This window comes from Halyomorpha halys, unplaced genomic scaffold (assembly GCF_000696795.3).
Source record: "Halyomorpha halys isolate HHAL.00 unplaced genomic scaffold, Hhal_1.1 Scaffold890.1, whole genome shotgun sequence".
Classification (NCBI taxonomy): domain Eukaryota; kingdom Metazoa; phylum Arthropoda; class Insecta; order Hemiptera; family Pentatomidae; genus Halyomorpha; species Halyomorpha halys.
Window position 1 is genome coordinate 337181 of NW_027106803.1, and position 15650 is coordinate 352830.

At 31.0% G+C, this 15650-nt stretch overlaps 3 protein-coding genes across 5 annotated transcripts in view; 1 reads left to right on the forward strand and 2 right to left on the reverse strand.

Annotated features, from left to right (window-relative positions):
- LOC106686861 (uncharacterized) overlaps nt 1–2603 on the reverse strand; it is a 50543-nt gene extending 47940 nt beyond the window's left edge. The window contains exon 1 of one of the 2 annotated variants that reach the window (XM_067045105.1): nt 2498–2603. The gene's annotated coding sequence lies outside the window, so the exon portion shown is untranslated. The remainder of the gene's footprint in view (nt 1–2497) is intronic. The other variant, XM_067045104.1, reaches the window with a different exon arrangement.
- A 3673-nt stretch (nt 2604–6276) lies between these two features.
- On the forward strand, nt 6277–11570 carry LOC106686860 (protein O-linked-mannose beta-1,2-N-acetylglucosaminyltransferase 1). Its single transcript, XM_014430433.3, has 2 exons — nt 6277–8943; nt 9036–11570. The coding sequence occupies exon 1, from the start codon at nt 6371–6373 to the stop codon at nt 8300–8302; it is 1932 nt and encodes a 643-aa protein (XP_014285919.1). The 5' UTR covers nt 6277–6370; the 3' UTR covers nt 8303–8943; nt 9036–11570.
- A 286-nt stretch (nt 11571–11856) lies between these two features.
- On the reverse strand, nt 11857–14416 carry LOC106686862 (zinc finger protein 501). 2 transcript variants are annotated; one of them, XM_014430437.3, is made up of 2 exons: nt 14285–14416; nt 11857–13427 (listed from the first exon to the last, which is right to left on the reverse strand). In XM_014430437.3, the coding sequence occupies exon 2, from the start codon at nt 13360–13362 to the stop codon at nt 12349–12351; it is 1014 nt and encodes a 337-aa protein (XP_014285923.1). In that variant the 5' UTR covers nt 13363–13427; nt 14285–14416; the 3' UTR covers nt 11857–12348. The 2 variants fall into 2 exon arrangements, with proteins under 2 accessions (XP_014285923.1, XP_014285922.1); XM_014430436.3 differs by lacking the exon at nt 14285–14416 and adding an exon at nt 14015–14170 and having other exon boundaries at nt 11858–13427.
- Between the last annotated feature and the right edge of the window lie 1234 nt (nt 14417–15650).

Consider the following 15650-nt stretch of genomic DNA (forward strand, 5'->3'; position numbering starts at 1 on the left):
ACATTAGCTGGTCTCGTGGCCATCTTCTTTTCAGGCGCCTCGGAGGATTGTCAGGAATGGAAGAGGATGCAAGATTAGAAACTAGGGAGTTTGAGAGGTTAGAAAGTTTATAATGGAAGGAGTGATATCTGGTTCGGGCTAGAACGGTTACATAGGGAACGTTAAGGTCTTTATACAAGACAAATAAACCTTTAAAATTAGTAGAAATAATTTGGAAATTTTTCCAAGTCGAAATTAGTCATATGTCTCACATTTTATTCTAGTATTTAATTGTAATAAGGTGTTCAATTGTTAAGTTGCATTATTAATTGTTTAGTATTGTAATTAATTAAATGTCTTAATTGTTATTCTTCTTTTCTTAATTCTTCAGGTCAGAAAACCATATTTTCTTATCCTTACAACATTGTATAGTCACAAGTAAAAATTTACAAAACCTTTTTTTCATTTTAATAACTTTATTTTTAAGTTATTAACAATATACTTAAAAATAAAGTTCTTTCCAATAAGAGTTTTCATATATCTCTTATAGGAATAAAGTATTTCTCTTTATTTAGATATATATTATACTACGAAGTTTAAATCAAATAGTTGGTGTTCTAAAGACTTTTCTCATATAAAAATATCTCAAAATCATGGAGTTTCTTAAAGTTGTGTTGCCTTCAGAATCCTGACGACGCTAAGGAAACCTAGATGAATCAGCTACTATCCCAAGGACCTCTCAATGCTTCCATGTCTCCTGCATCGGTAATGGGGTCTTTTTGTCCCAGCTATTTGCGCACAAGTAACGTAATTATTTCTTTATTTATAGCAAGCGTTTATTTCTCAAAGCCTCATCGATCGTAGCTAGTTTGGTAAGCAAAAAACGTCGCTTATTACGCATCCCTTACAATCAGTTGAATGACCATCCAGTTTTATCTGTTAAACGTTTATCATCACTGAGCACAGATAATTCGAGAAATAACTTAAAATTATATTGAAAGAAAAAATGTAATTACTTGGGACCAATATCTCTTATACATTATAGGCAACAGCCAAATGAATGACATAAAATTCTTCCCATTTTATCATATTATCAATGGTGCAGACTGATATACTCCTTTTAAAAGAGTTTCGTGTAATAATCTACCAACTAAGAAGAAATAATTCATAAAAATAATAAAAGATGTCTAATGAGCTAGAAATTAGTCAAATTGATCTGATTTTTTTTTTATCAAAAAAATCATATTCACCAAGTTGGTATAAACAGTTTGTATGTTTCTCTTTAAAAGCCATGTTTGAATGTAACTTAATTCTCCTATAACTGAAAAATCTTTTCTAAAGGACTTTTTCCAAGAATTTCTTAATCTTGTAGCAGAAAGTTAAAAATATCTTCTACACTTTCATTACATTCCATAGAAGACTACATACCGGTCATTTACTCAAGTGAATTTTGTATTCTATATTCACGGGAAATTTTCTTTGTGTACACAAAAGAACTAGAGTATTTTTTTTATTAGTACCTTTTATACAGAGGGAATCTTTCAATTTAAATATGAAGTAGAGACAAATTAATCTTAAAGCCTATCAACCTACATCACTAAAATCATAAATAAGAATATAATATAGAAGTCAAGACAATTCTTACAATTAATATGGGGTAACGTTTGTTGACAAATGGTAATTTTATATTTGACCTTAAAGATTTCCTTAAAATTTATTTTAGATTAGGGGAATTGCTTTGTAGAAGCTGTGTCCCCAGGAAAGTATCAGAATCAAGTCAATCTGGAGACCAATCAAAAGATTCAACAAGATCTTTATTATAATTCTCTTATTATTAGGTGTAATATTATTGAAGCTAAAGATAAATATATTCCATTATTATTATCACTACTTGGCTTTCTTAGTCGCACGTCTGACAAAAAAAGTTTTCATTTAATTTAGAATTGGACGTATTTACTCAGTTACTTCCCTTACTGAGATCGTCCTAAGACTTTCCAAAGGCTATTAGGGTTATTACAAATTAACTTTAGTCTAAGGTAAAATCGAAAACAAATAAATAAAAAAAAAAATCTTTTCGGATGTGCCATTATTCAAGCAAAGCAACGATATACTTAGCTTTTAATATTCCACATGTTTACAATTTAGAAATCTCATTTACGTCCGTCTGGAAAAGATAATATCTCATATTGATTATTTATTTTTTTTATTATTGTTATTACTTTTATGCTTACTTCAGATATGTTAAACATTTTTTTCTGAATTATGGTTTGTTCAAGAAAAACTATTCTTAATGTATAGTTGGCTAGCAGATATGTAAGTGCTGCAAAACATATCACTGTTTTGTTAATTTTTTTTTTAATGTTATTCTTCAAATGCGAATTAGGCATTGCGACATTAATTTACATCGGTAGTATTAAAAAATAATATTTTCATAATACACCTTAAGGCTCTGTGAATCTATTGATATACATATACTGTTAAAATATACATTAACATAAAATGATTTGGTGTTACTCACTTGTTCAGCTTCTGCAGTTCTCTACTTAACGATAGTCGGACGCTGACTGGAGCCATATCCGACCACCAGAAATCCCCACTTCGAAGAAGGACACCGACTTTTTCTTCCTATACTTCCTACAATAATTAAACAACTTCCGCGAATTTAACTAAACTTCACAACAAGTAAGCAAATTTTTCAGTATTTTGTTAGATTTCAATGTATGCCTATGCGCATCACACAACTTTCACTTACCACTCCAGTTTGGGTTGAAATCTCATTTCAAATTCGATAACTCCTTTATTATTCAGGATGACAATACTTCTCCTTATTATATTTATACTTATTGGTTAGGTATAAAACTACTATTGCTATATTTTATGCGCCCAAGGTTGTTAAAAAGTAGTTAACTACGTTATGACTATCGTTATAACTATGGCAACCAGAAAACATATATTTTAACATTTAGTTATTCGTTAAATGATTTCATAGTTTATATATCCATTTATTTATTATTATTAATAACAAGAATTGATTACGGATTTTTATGAGAAATATATAAAACGATTTTGTCCTGTAGATTTTTTTATCGTTTTTCCCTATTCTTTGCACGCAAAGCATCCAGAAGTGTGTTTTCATTTTACGCAACTATCATACCCAAAATAGTAATGCTGCACCTGAATGGAATCACTGCTTGGAAATTTCATATTACCGCCCAATATAACCACATATTCTGGTAGCCTTCAATTATTAATCAACTTTATCACTTCGTTGCGTATTAATATATCCTTGATGTCGGTACGTGCAATGAAGCTGTCGAAACTGAAAAAGGTTCACGCCAAAACAATCAGTGAAATATTCGCTAGGGATAAACTTAAAACTCGACCTTAGGAGTCTAAAGAATCCACAGAAAAATGCTTAAGAGGCTTTGAGAAGCCTTGCGCTTTTGAGGCGGTCACTGCTGAGGTCAACAGGGACGCATGTATCAGGGAAGTCTATTCCTGAACAGACCCGTGTTTTAACCAGTCAACCCTGGTAGTACATCACCTCGAAGTGATGAGAGTCTAAGGAGTGAATCTTATTGTAAATCTGAGGCTACTTTATCTGTCATCTCTCCGAAATTCTACTTCTGCAGAACTCCAAAGCATAGTTGGATTGTCTGCCCAGCGAGAGAAGAAAAGACAAAAACATTTTCAAAATAAGACATTCAAACCAGAGAGAAAAATTATTCTAATTTTCTAGCATCATTTTTTATATATTTCTAAAGCTATTATGCAGGTTAAAATTAATACCCCCAATGTACATGGCCTAATTGACCCAGACAGCTCATATAGTTTCATTAATAAAAGGGAGGCAACGATTCCCTTTTAAACCAAATAAATTAGAACAGGTATGACTTCAACTTTGTCCATTAAATCCATTACTAAGCTTTACAGTATAGCTTTGGATCTGCAAGATCATTTTACGAAGACGCCATCTCCAGCGTTTTAGCTGATCTATGGGAGTGAGCGTGCGTGTTTTGTCTCTTTGTCTCGTCCATATCTTTGTCTGCCTGTGTCTCAACGGATATACATTATTTAAGGTCCTCTAAATCCAAATAACCAGGTCTCACAACATAGTTTGTACTTTTGTGTGTGCATGTGAGGGCTTGTGTGTGTGTGTACTTCCGTCCGTCCTAACGATAATGGATTTGTGCATCTCAGACACCAAAAATTGTACGGCATTGAAAATACGTGTTAAAGCCAGGTGTTACAGTAAACTTTTCGCTTAAATCGATTTACCGAAATTACAACTTCATATACGATTTGCTCAAGCATAAAATTATTTAGTCAAGCCTTCGGTAAGCCATTCAAAATAGCGCTCCTCTTGCTTAACAAAATAACAGGAAAAACCTTTTAATTCCTCGTTTAACGAAGAGAAGCTCTGGTCCGAATGATATCTTGCAAGAATTTCCTAAGTATCTAAGGTGGATGGCAAGAACAAAGCCATATGTAGCCAAGAGAGTGAAAGCGCGTACCTTGACTGCAGAAATATTGGTTCGAATTCGGTCTAGTTTTTTTTTTTTTTTTTTTGTTTTACAGTTCATCCACTCTAGGATACTCTTTATCCACGAGAACAGCATAAAACTGAAATGGTACCGATTGGGGAAGAAAAATATACCAGGTGATATATACATATACTATAAGTATACAGCTACAGACCACTTTGAGAAGTAACTTTTCAAAACTTTATGAGAGAATGATCTTGATGCTCCTGGAATCGTACATAAAAACAAATAAACTTGTTAACTAAATCTTGTCCGAAGGAAACAAGTCACCATGGTACAAATTGCACAGCTAACGGAATGTTAAGGACGGTTTACCATGCCATCAGAGTACCCTACCTGGTTAATTTTCGAACTGCATATGTTCGAATTAGGAAGTGAAAACTTTTAGATAAAAGGAAAAGTTATAGCAGGAAGGTTATTCGAAGCTGTCGGTTCATACCTCTTCCAAAGAGTCTTAAGAGGCAATAACCTGAGTCCCACTATTTTCAGAAACGACAAGGTTTGCCTCAGAGATCTGTTTTAAGCCCAAACGTTTTCAATATCATTGCCGATGATATCATAGCTACTAACAACAAAACACTTTGTAATTCCCCTTGTTGTATGCAAAAAGAGGGCGTTGTAGCTGAGGGAGTTGAGGTGTCATCGTTTCAGGCCGGACTTGGTACGCTGATTGTCTCGTTGAATTTTATTTCGTGGAGATCCAAGGGAATGATAACTCGCTTGAGACCCTTCCACATGCTTGGCAGAAACAACTCCATAATCGTCATGTTTAAATATTTCCAAGCAGCTATCCTGAATCTGACTTAGCAGTGGTATTGGAGTGTCTGAGGATCTTGGAACAGCTACTGATCAGGTGATACCATGAAGTACTAAAAATTGATGAAAATGAAAAAAGATATGCTCTTTCTAAAATGGATCGATTTAGTCTCAACCAAACCTTCTCCTACTATATAGCTCTGCTGAACAAATGATTGAAGAAAAGAAAAAAGTCGTTATTTATCAGTCACGAGAGAGATGCTGCAGATGAATCATGGGTACCCTTGTTAGAAGACAAAATCATTCTTGTTGCAGAATGCAAACTGAGCACGATATTTTTTCCAAGTATTTGTTCAGTATCGGTGTAAAGACAACGGCTCTCAAAGGAGGAAACTTTGTCAGCTCATAGAAATGACAGTTGCACATCTTGATACTCGTCCATTGCTACAGGACATAAGAGATAATTTCACTCAAAACGTGCTCCTATGAGTAAAAACATGTAAATTATATTGGGCTCTGCGAATACAGATGGTTAATGAACCTCGGTTTTTGATGTAACTAAAAAAAATCTACGATTTCACACTTTTGTACCAGTTTCTCAGTAAAGCAAAAGATGCACGTTCATTCTGAACGTGTAGAACTATTACTGACTGATTACCCAGAAAACTTTGGAATCTGAAATATTCAATAAGGTAATTCAAAATCTGAAATGGAGGGAGTACTGAGAAAGTGGAGGATAGGATGCGAATACTTGGTTCATATCAAAACAACAGCCAACTAATATTTCTTTTTATTACAATTCGAAAGAAACTTTGCAAAAGGTTCTTACTACTTATTTCATTTACGAGAAAGCTTTATGACTGATAATATAGGGGTCTTTCAATGTAGGAGTCTGTCAGGCTTTTAAATAATAACAATCATTCTGAACGACTATAGAGGAGTCTCTTTGTACAATCAATTCATTATTACCGAATCGTTATAGAATGATCCTCTTAGAGCGATAAGTTTAAATTCAAGCATAATAAATAGAAATATTTTATTTTTTGTCAATAGCTTTGTATTTTAAATGAATTCCTCAAACTAATGTGAACATGTTTTTAATGAAATATTTGCTAAAATTCTACAAAATCATATCTCAAGTAAGATTGTTGATATTGGTTGCTTTAATTGCCTGTGTTGTGATTTTAACTTCGAATCCTGATTGGTTTGATTATTTTATTTCTCAAAAGACTACTATATTTTTCGACAATACCACAGTAGATAATTTAGGTGTACCGAGAGAATCTCTAAAATCTGAAATTAAAATTTCAGAAATATACCCTAATTGTGGATTGAAACATGTCTGTTCAGATAACACATTTCCTGTGCATATCTATACTGGTCAGGACAAAGATGATCAACCTAAACTGTGTGTGCAAGGGAAATATGTAGGAGGAGGAGGCAGAGGTTTAAACATTGCAGTAATAGAAACTAAATACTTACAACTTGTTTCTATGCAGACTTTTGATTTATACAGTCATAATAGTTCATCACTGGAATCATGGCTAACTAACAGTCTTCAGGACGATGACATAATAATTGCATTTACGTTTGATGAAGCATCCAAGGAATTGAGTAAAAAAGCCAAAGCTATTTTGTATGATTTAGGTAGTGGCAAAATTCAAGACTTACAGTTTCGATCTCAATGGTATATGATATCACAGAAAGGAATTGGTGGTTTTACTCCGTTAGAAAACCTTACACATGCACAGAATGAAAGATGGGGGGAAGCAATTGATGAACGATTATGTGTTCCTAGAAAAATTGAACCAATGGCTATTTCTCCTGATCCATTTCCACGAAAAAATATAGTTAGAGAAAAACTTTGTGAAACAACTACAGAATTGATGTGTGAGGATTTTTGTAATATTCTATCAAGGCATGAAGTTTATAGTCCATCCCTTCTAACTAATAGAAGTCTTATTGGCAATCCAATTTTTTCAACACCCATTATAGTTATATCAGGTTCTCTATCAAGTTTAGTAATCACATTGGAGACACTTATTTACCAACCAGGCATTCATTCAGCTTCTGTTTTTGTGATTCATACTGAATCTCAAACTAAAGTACCCCAAGTCTGTCAGATATTTGGTTTTAGGAATATTCTTCTAAATGCAACTTATAATGATACCACAAATGATAAAATAAGTTTTGGTTTAAAGTTTATACATGAAGCATTTCCACTCAAAAAGTATGCCATCGTGATTGAGGAAGGATTGATACTTTCCCCAGATTTTTTGTTTTATCATGGACAATTTATTCACATTCTAGAAAAAGATAATTCCATTATAGGTGTGTCAGCTTGGAATCCATATGGATATAAAAGTGTGTCTGGTAATTATTCATGGGCTTATAGAGTTGAAAGTTTTCCAGGGCTGGGATTTCTTATCCGTATGGATATATTTTGTAAAAGCATGATGGATAATATGAGAAACTGTTGTTTTAAAAAAACATATTTAGGCTGGAATACAATTTTGCAAGAGTACAAGGATGCACATATAATTATTCCAGATGTTTCTAGGGTTCTGAAGAGACCAAAAGATTTATATGATAATCATGTGTCCCCAGATGAGTTTAAAACTTTCACCAATCCTCGAATTACTAACATTAAACTAAATGCATATATTGAAAGACCTCAAGATCTAACTGAAGATAGGTATTTTCTTGTAATGGCTGGTTTGGTCCAATCTAGCATTACTTTTCATTTGACTGATGAAGACTTGAAACTTTGTGAGAATGGAAGTAACATAGCAATTAAAATAATGCTAACAGAATTGAAAAACAAAATATTTTCTGTATATTATCAAGAAGATTCTTGTACTTCTTATGAAAAATTGAGATCATACCTCAAATGTTTTGATATTTTTGTCCCTAAAGAATTCAGTCCTCAAAATATTTATAAAAAAATAACAAGATTCACTATTAACCGAAATATTGTTTTACTAATAGAGGCTACATCCAAGTTTGCAAAGAAAAAAATTTAAAGCATTATTTAAGTCCTTATTTTAGAATTAATCAATTTTTAATGTTATACTATTGAATGTAACCGTCATATTTTTACTTGTATTTTCTACAAATGTTTGTGATTACAGTTGTTAAGAGATATCATTTTTATATTAAAGATAAATTGTAATGCATTTTTTGAGTTTGTGCAAAGGGGCTCTCAATAAAATTATTTAGTATGTGTAATCATAATTTTTTTATTCATATTTTACTTTGGAAACACATGCTTATTTGAAAAGAGTTTACCTTAGAAATGTTTTTGTTAAATAATTTGCTTGCAATACTACCTTTACCCAAAAATCCCTTTTATTTTTAAGAACTATTTTTCTATTTACCGACAATTGGGTCTTAAACAAAAATCTGATCTGTACAAAATCACTAAGTAGATCTAAAAGATATCTTTACAATTTTAATTTACTGTTATCTAATAAAAATAAGGTTTTAAGGAAGAAGAAAGTGATAATATACAAATCTATGGTCAGATTGTTTTTATTATGATCTTTGCAAACTTGTATGTAAAAATAATTTTTACTAAAACCAGAAGTTATTCTACACTAAAAAAAGATATCTATAGCAATTTCTTTCTACTTAAGCTTCATGATTGCAAAACAAAAAGTTTTAGGTGAGTACTACTGCCCTGCACTACTTCATCCTTACCAGATATAAATTAAAATCAGTAAATTTCCATTAAAATATTGTTTTTCTCTGTTTCAGGATTATGAAGGAATTGAATATTGAACGGGTAATTTGGAATCTGTAACCCTGTACTAAAAAATATTTAGTACATTTGGGTCATATTTATATCTAAAAATGAAAATAAAATTATTAAAACTTTATTTTAATTATTTTTAAGAGTTACCAATGTTTTTTATTTTATAAATATGTGTTAACGTGAATTCTTGTTAACATAATGGCTCTCATGATGTGTGTTTTCTAAATCTAGGATATGTTTGTAAGGGACGATCAAATTTGTTATTAGATGTTTGGCCAGTCCTTTGATTCCATAGTGTGGGAAAAGTCTTCTTTCTGATAATGTCTCTATCCATTGTAGTGAAATGAAAAAATTATCAAAATACCTTATACAATACTACAAAAAAAAAAATTTGCTTCCTTATCGCAAATATGGGTTCAATTAATAAAATTAACAAAAAAATGTAATACACTTTGACCTGTTCCCATCAAATATGTACTGGAACTAATTTTCTATTTATTTTAAATAAAATACTTAATCCATTTGGTAATATGATGCTAAAATACTTAATTTTTTTATTTGCTTATACATTCATTTAATTAAAAAATATTTTGTTTATCAATAAAATTGTTAATTAGATCAATGGTTCAGAGCATTATGATTCTTATAGGAGTGATTGTATCTATTATTTTTATATTCTTAAATAGTATTTTATTCATTAACAGTATTATACATTCATTGAACAGTATTAATGCAGACAATTGTAAACATATACTTTTTATCACATTGAAATTGATGGTTTTTCTCTATTATTATAATTGAATATTTTTCCCATAGATTAAAGACAGATGTATCATATGTAAATGTTTCATCTTTTGGTGTAGGGTTTTGCATAGCTGACTAAGCACTGCAGTTCAATATGAGTTGTTGACTCAGCCTGATAGCTATAACTTTTATAGCAGATGCTACAATAAGTACATGCCCATGTTAGATACTAAAAGGTTGTGATGAAATAATGTACTGATTACTGGTGGTCGGGGAACTAGTATTGCAAATGGGCCTTTTGGTCTTTCATGCCATCAGATGCTACTTAATTCAATTTTGCTGCCCTGCTTTAACCATAGAAAAACTGTAAAGATCTATTTTGGGGACTGCTCCAAAATTTTCTGAACATGATGGGAAACTAGGCCTACCTTAAGGGTAGCTTTGTATCCTCACCTCACACTGCTTGGCCAGTATGGCCTCCAGTAACCCTCCTAGCTCATTTTCTTTTTTAAGAGACTAAAATTGATTCTGTAAACTTTGTATTCGTTTTTAATGTTCTTTGTTTTAATTTAAATTTAATTTTTTACGAATGGGGAGAAAATCCAGGTCGTATCCAACAGCAAAAATAGCTATTAAGTAAAGAAAAAATTGCATGAAAACTAATATAATTCTGACTGTTGATTACGTTAGTTACTTTAATTATTATTTAAAGAATTATGTTGGATGCTTATATTTAATATTGTTCATTGTGTTAAGTCTCAAAATTTGTTGCAGTAAATAAATTGGAAACATCTACTAACAATATGAAACCCTCTACTCATTTCTTAGATGGCAAATTATTAATCACTTTTTACCAGAATGATATTCTGAAAGAAATAAAACTTATGGAATTTTACCATAGAAAAAAGTAACTATAACATTTTGCTATCTGAGGACAGAATTATAAAATTAAAAATTCTTCATTAGACCAGAGTTTTATCAATGTGTTTATTAAATAAATTAAAAGAATGTTTGGTGAAATAATTATTCCCAAAATGATGATCAATCATCAAATTTTATTTCATATTTCTAATGAAATAATTATAAGTAACTATGTGTATTATTTTCTTGAAATAATTATTGGGATAGTTTAAACATTCATATTGTAATAAAGCTACATATTTCTGAAATAGATTATTTGACAAAAATGTAAATTCATTTTCGATATAACTCAAGTTTTGAATGAAATAATGTTTTAAGTTCATAATTCATCCTCATTGAGGTTATGTAGATAACTGGCTCCACTTAAGCTCAAAGAGATCTCTTGACAGACTAAAATGAATTTACTTGCACTTGCTAAAATAATAAAAATAAAAAGATTATTTGGAAAAATCATTTTAGAAATAATTATTTCATCAATTATGAAATAAATTCCTTGTATAATTCTTTATCAAATTAGATTCAAGTAAAAAGTTATTTTATTTCTCAAATATTTCCATAAATTTGTGCCCAGGCCTACTTTATACTGTATAATTTAGCAACCCAGTGTGTTTGAATATTTTTTTTACCTTTCTAGCCCATTATTGTATAGTTTATAAATCATTTTAAATTCATTTTTTTCCTTGAATAAATAGTTTTCCTAGAAGTAGAGGGAACATTTATTTTGTGTTACAAAATAGGTAACTCCAACAAATAAAACAAAATGTTATATCGTCTGATTTATATTTTTGAATAAAAATACTATTCTGTAATTATATGAAGAGTAAATAGAATCAACCAAAAAAACCAAACTTCAACAAATAAAACAAAATGTTATATCATCTTATTTATATTTTTGAATAAAAATACTATTCTGTAATTATATGAAGAGTAAAGAGAATCAACCAAAAATGATTTTTTCTCATAATTTAGAATTTTCAAAAACTTGAAAAATGGGAGATCGCTCCTTTTTGCAGCCATCTGAATTATCAAATAAGAAATAGAAGCATCAAGACAAAAAAAATATTCTCCCCGAACTCATTATAATATAATTAAATGATATTTCAATAACTGTAAGGAAGAGGAAGAATAAAGTGTTTCTGAAAACAAAAGCTTTTTGTTTCTTACATTTACTATAACAAACATTACAGTATAAGTTAAATTTTCACTATAGGATCTATATAAAATAAAATTAATATTAATACAAACACCCTTACAATATAATTTCATTATCAAAATAGAACAATCAAATTATACAACAAAAATCAATAAAAGACTTATATAAAGCAAAAATATAAAATATGCTACCTACTCAGTATTTAGAATAATTTATGTATACTGACATACACAGAACATTATCTTGACAGTAACGAATTAATTCCCATTAATATTTTAAATACAATAAAAAATATTCGGTAACAAAAGCTTTTTAATTCATTCACAACTAAATACATTTAATAAAGTAAATAAAATTAAGGGCGTCTTAACTAAGGCATATAAAAATATCAACATCAAACTTCAATTACACTTATCACTGTGCACAAATTAAATCAATGGATTAACCATAGATAAGCTTCATGAAGAATTAAATTTCATGGTCAGAAAAAAGTTATTTTATGTCACAGCAGACAAAAGGGATGGTGGTGGTTGCATATGTAGGTTGGCTGGTAGTCCAAGACTTGGAAGACCAACTTGAGTTCCAACACTTACAGTTTGTAATGGTTGAGGCGTTGGAGGATTATGAATAACCTGTGCTGTCATATCACTGGTTTCTCCTTTCATTAGTTGTTTAAGCATGAATGCATTACTCTTTTCTATAATATTACCAAATGATCCATATCCTTTTCCACTAGTATGACTACGGACATGAGAAACAAGATGTCCTTTGCACATAAAATCCTTATGGCAAAGTTCACACCTGAATGGTTTCTCAACAACACCATTTTTCTGATGAGATCTTTGATGGAACATAAGATTTCCTTTAAGAGGAAATGCTTTACCACAATCAGGGCATATAAAAGGCCTATCTCTCGGATGAGCCTGCATATGCTCAACAAGGGTCTCTTTGGAAGGAAAAGGTGTGCCACATACTATACAAGTAAACTCAGCACCTTGAACATGTTGCCTAATATGACGTTTTAAATGTTCCTTTCTGGTAAAAGTCCTATTGCAATACTCACAAGTGTGTGGTGACTCTCCCGTGTGAATGCGGACATGGTTATTGAGATGTTCTTTGCGAGTAAAACTTTTGGTGCAAAAAGGACAACGGTGAGGTGAATCACCAGTATGCTGCCTTACATGGTTTGTCAAATGTTCTTTTCTAGTAAAACTTTTGGTACAATAATTACACTTGTGAGGAGATTCACCAGTGTGCCTATGCACATGGTTATTCAGTTGATCTTTTCTTGCAAAAGCTTTTGTACAAAAATTGCAAGGAAATGAGTTATCTCCTGAATGCTGACGCTCGTGATATACCATTTGCTCTTTCTGAGAAAACACTTGGTTACAAAATGAACATGAATAAAGGTATTCACTTTTTTGCTGGTGAATATAGTTAATACAATGTTCAGTTAAAGTGGGTTTTGAATTAAAACTGCAATTAGGAATAGTTTCACCATTCTGCCACATGACATGATTAATGAATATCTGCTCGAAAAGATTTTAGTTCAATATTTTCTTTTGATTCAGAAAATCTGAAAAAAAAAATTAATCAATACATTATTTAACATATAATAAGGATTGGGTACAGTTAATATTATTTATTTGAATTGGATATATTTTAACTAAACACTTGTTTCCCCACAATATTCAACACCCAGTACCCAAATTTTGTATGCTATCAATAAATAGGAATTTTTAAGGAACTATTGTATTTAAAAAGATATAGCCCACTCTTGACAGTTGGGGTTAGTGACAATAAAATCAGAAAAAATTAACAGTGCTAGGGAAACATGAAGTTCTTTTAGGTAATTATTTTTTGTGTATTTTTCAATATATTTGAAAAAAAAAATTAAATTCATTCAATAAAAAAAAAAATACTAACGCCTTCATTATTTTATATTTTTAATAGTCCAAATTCTTAATAAATATGTTTTTAAATACCACTAATTGCCCAATTTAATATAATTTATTAATAATGTACTTCATTATAACAACAAATAAAGGTTACAATTTAGGTCTCAATAAACAACCTCTTTCAACATAAAAGTTATCTAAAACCAAACAAGGTAAATGAATAAACCTAACATAGTACAATCAATGCTAAGACATTACTACTTACATCATTCAAAATATTATACAGAGGATTCTTTGAAATGAAAACATTCAATGGCCACAACTAGAAGTTCGTAAACGAGACGCGATCAATCTGAAGCCATTTTGATTTTACCATTATCTTTTTTTAAGTTAACTTTTTTTTCATTCTAGACGATATTTTACATTATTTTTTTCTACTGTAAAATTTAGTACACAGTTCTTTACTCAATATCTAATTTATAAAAAGTAACACATATTCTCTCTATAATTTATAGATGTGGAAATCAATACTCACATTTCCTCATTAGACTTCATAAATAAATATAGGTATTAGACCAAATCTTATTATCTTGCAGGATATTTTGATGAAAGTATTGAAAAGAGGTAAAGGTGATGCTGACCCCCCCTTCTTCCCTACTATTTTAACTAAAGTAAATCTAAAATTACAACATTTAGATTTACTTCAATTAAGGATGTCATAGAGAAACGACTTAATCCGTAAACTACCCATGGTATGAAATTATAAATACTGGACAAATTTCACTATTATTTACAATATTTTATACGAGCTAGTTCGAACTGAGCATTAGATCATCATTCCGATGTGTTTTATTTTGGAATAGTGAGACCGAATAATTCATAATACTACGAACTAAATAATCCATAACACCAAAAAAACTCAATAGCAGTACAGCCGATACTACTGTCTAAAACAAAAAAAACCCCTCAGCACCTTGTAAATACCCGCTACCCGACAAGTACCCACCACTTTACCCGCAATTGGAGAATTGTTATAACTGTAAATTTTAGATTGTTACAGTCATGATTATACTGCCGCAGTAGTTCTGACGAGATAGTTGAAAGTACAAGTAATGTCAGTGAAGCATTTGTCACGGTAACTATCATATGTGCACGCCTTAAACGTGAACTATCGTACACTTTCCGTTATTGTGGCAAAAGTATTAGTCACTTGCATGGTGTAACTATTCGATAGTTATAGTCAAGACAACATTCACTATCGCGAAAGTTTTAGTGTCGAGACAATAATATCGCACTGGGTCCGGCGTGATCGTTAATAGTGCAAGTAATATCAGTTGACTAACATTCCTATTAAGTGTCATATGTCTGCGCCTTGACAGTGAACTATCACAATATATCAACCTTATCGAGTGTAATGACGAAAACATAAAATTATATCAGTCCCGGATCCCAAAATTAACCCGCTCCACTCCAACGCCAAAAACAAATCCACCACAGACCCCAAAATGAAATTTTCTAAAGAACTTAAAATTATATTTGGTCCGAGCCCCAAAAATCTTCCCTAGGCCCTCAAAATAATCTGCTCTGAGTCCCAAATACCAATCCGTGGTGGAACCCTATAAACAAATTTACCCGAAACCTTAAAATTATATCCACCCCGAGCCCCAAAAATAATCAACCCCGGACCTCAAAGATTATTCCCCCTGGGCTCCAAATATAAATTCAACCCGGGTCCCAAAAACAAATCTGCCCAAGGCCCAACAATTATATTCATCCCATGCGCCCAAAATAAATATGTCATAGGCCCCAAATGGTCTAAGTACGCCTAGTTTCTAAAATTAAATATTCCAGGAAAATAATAACTTGTTAGTAATAGAAAAAGTGTCTAATGATCAACTAAG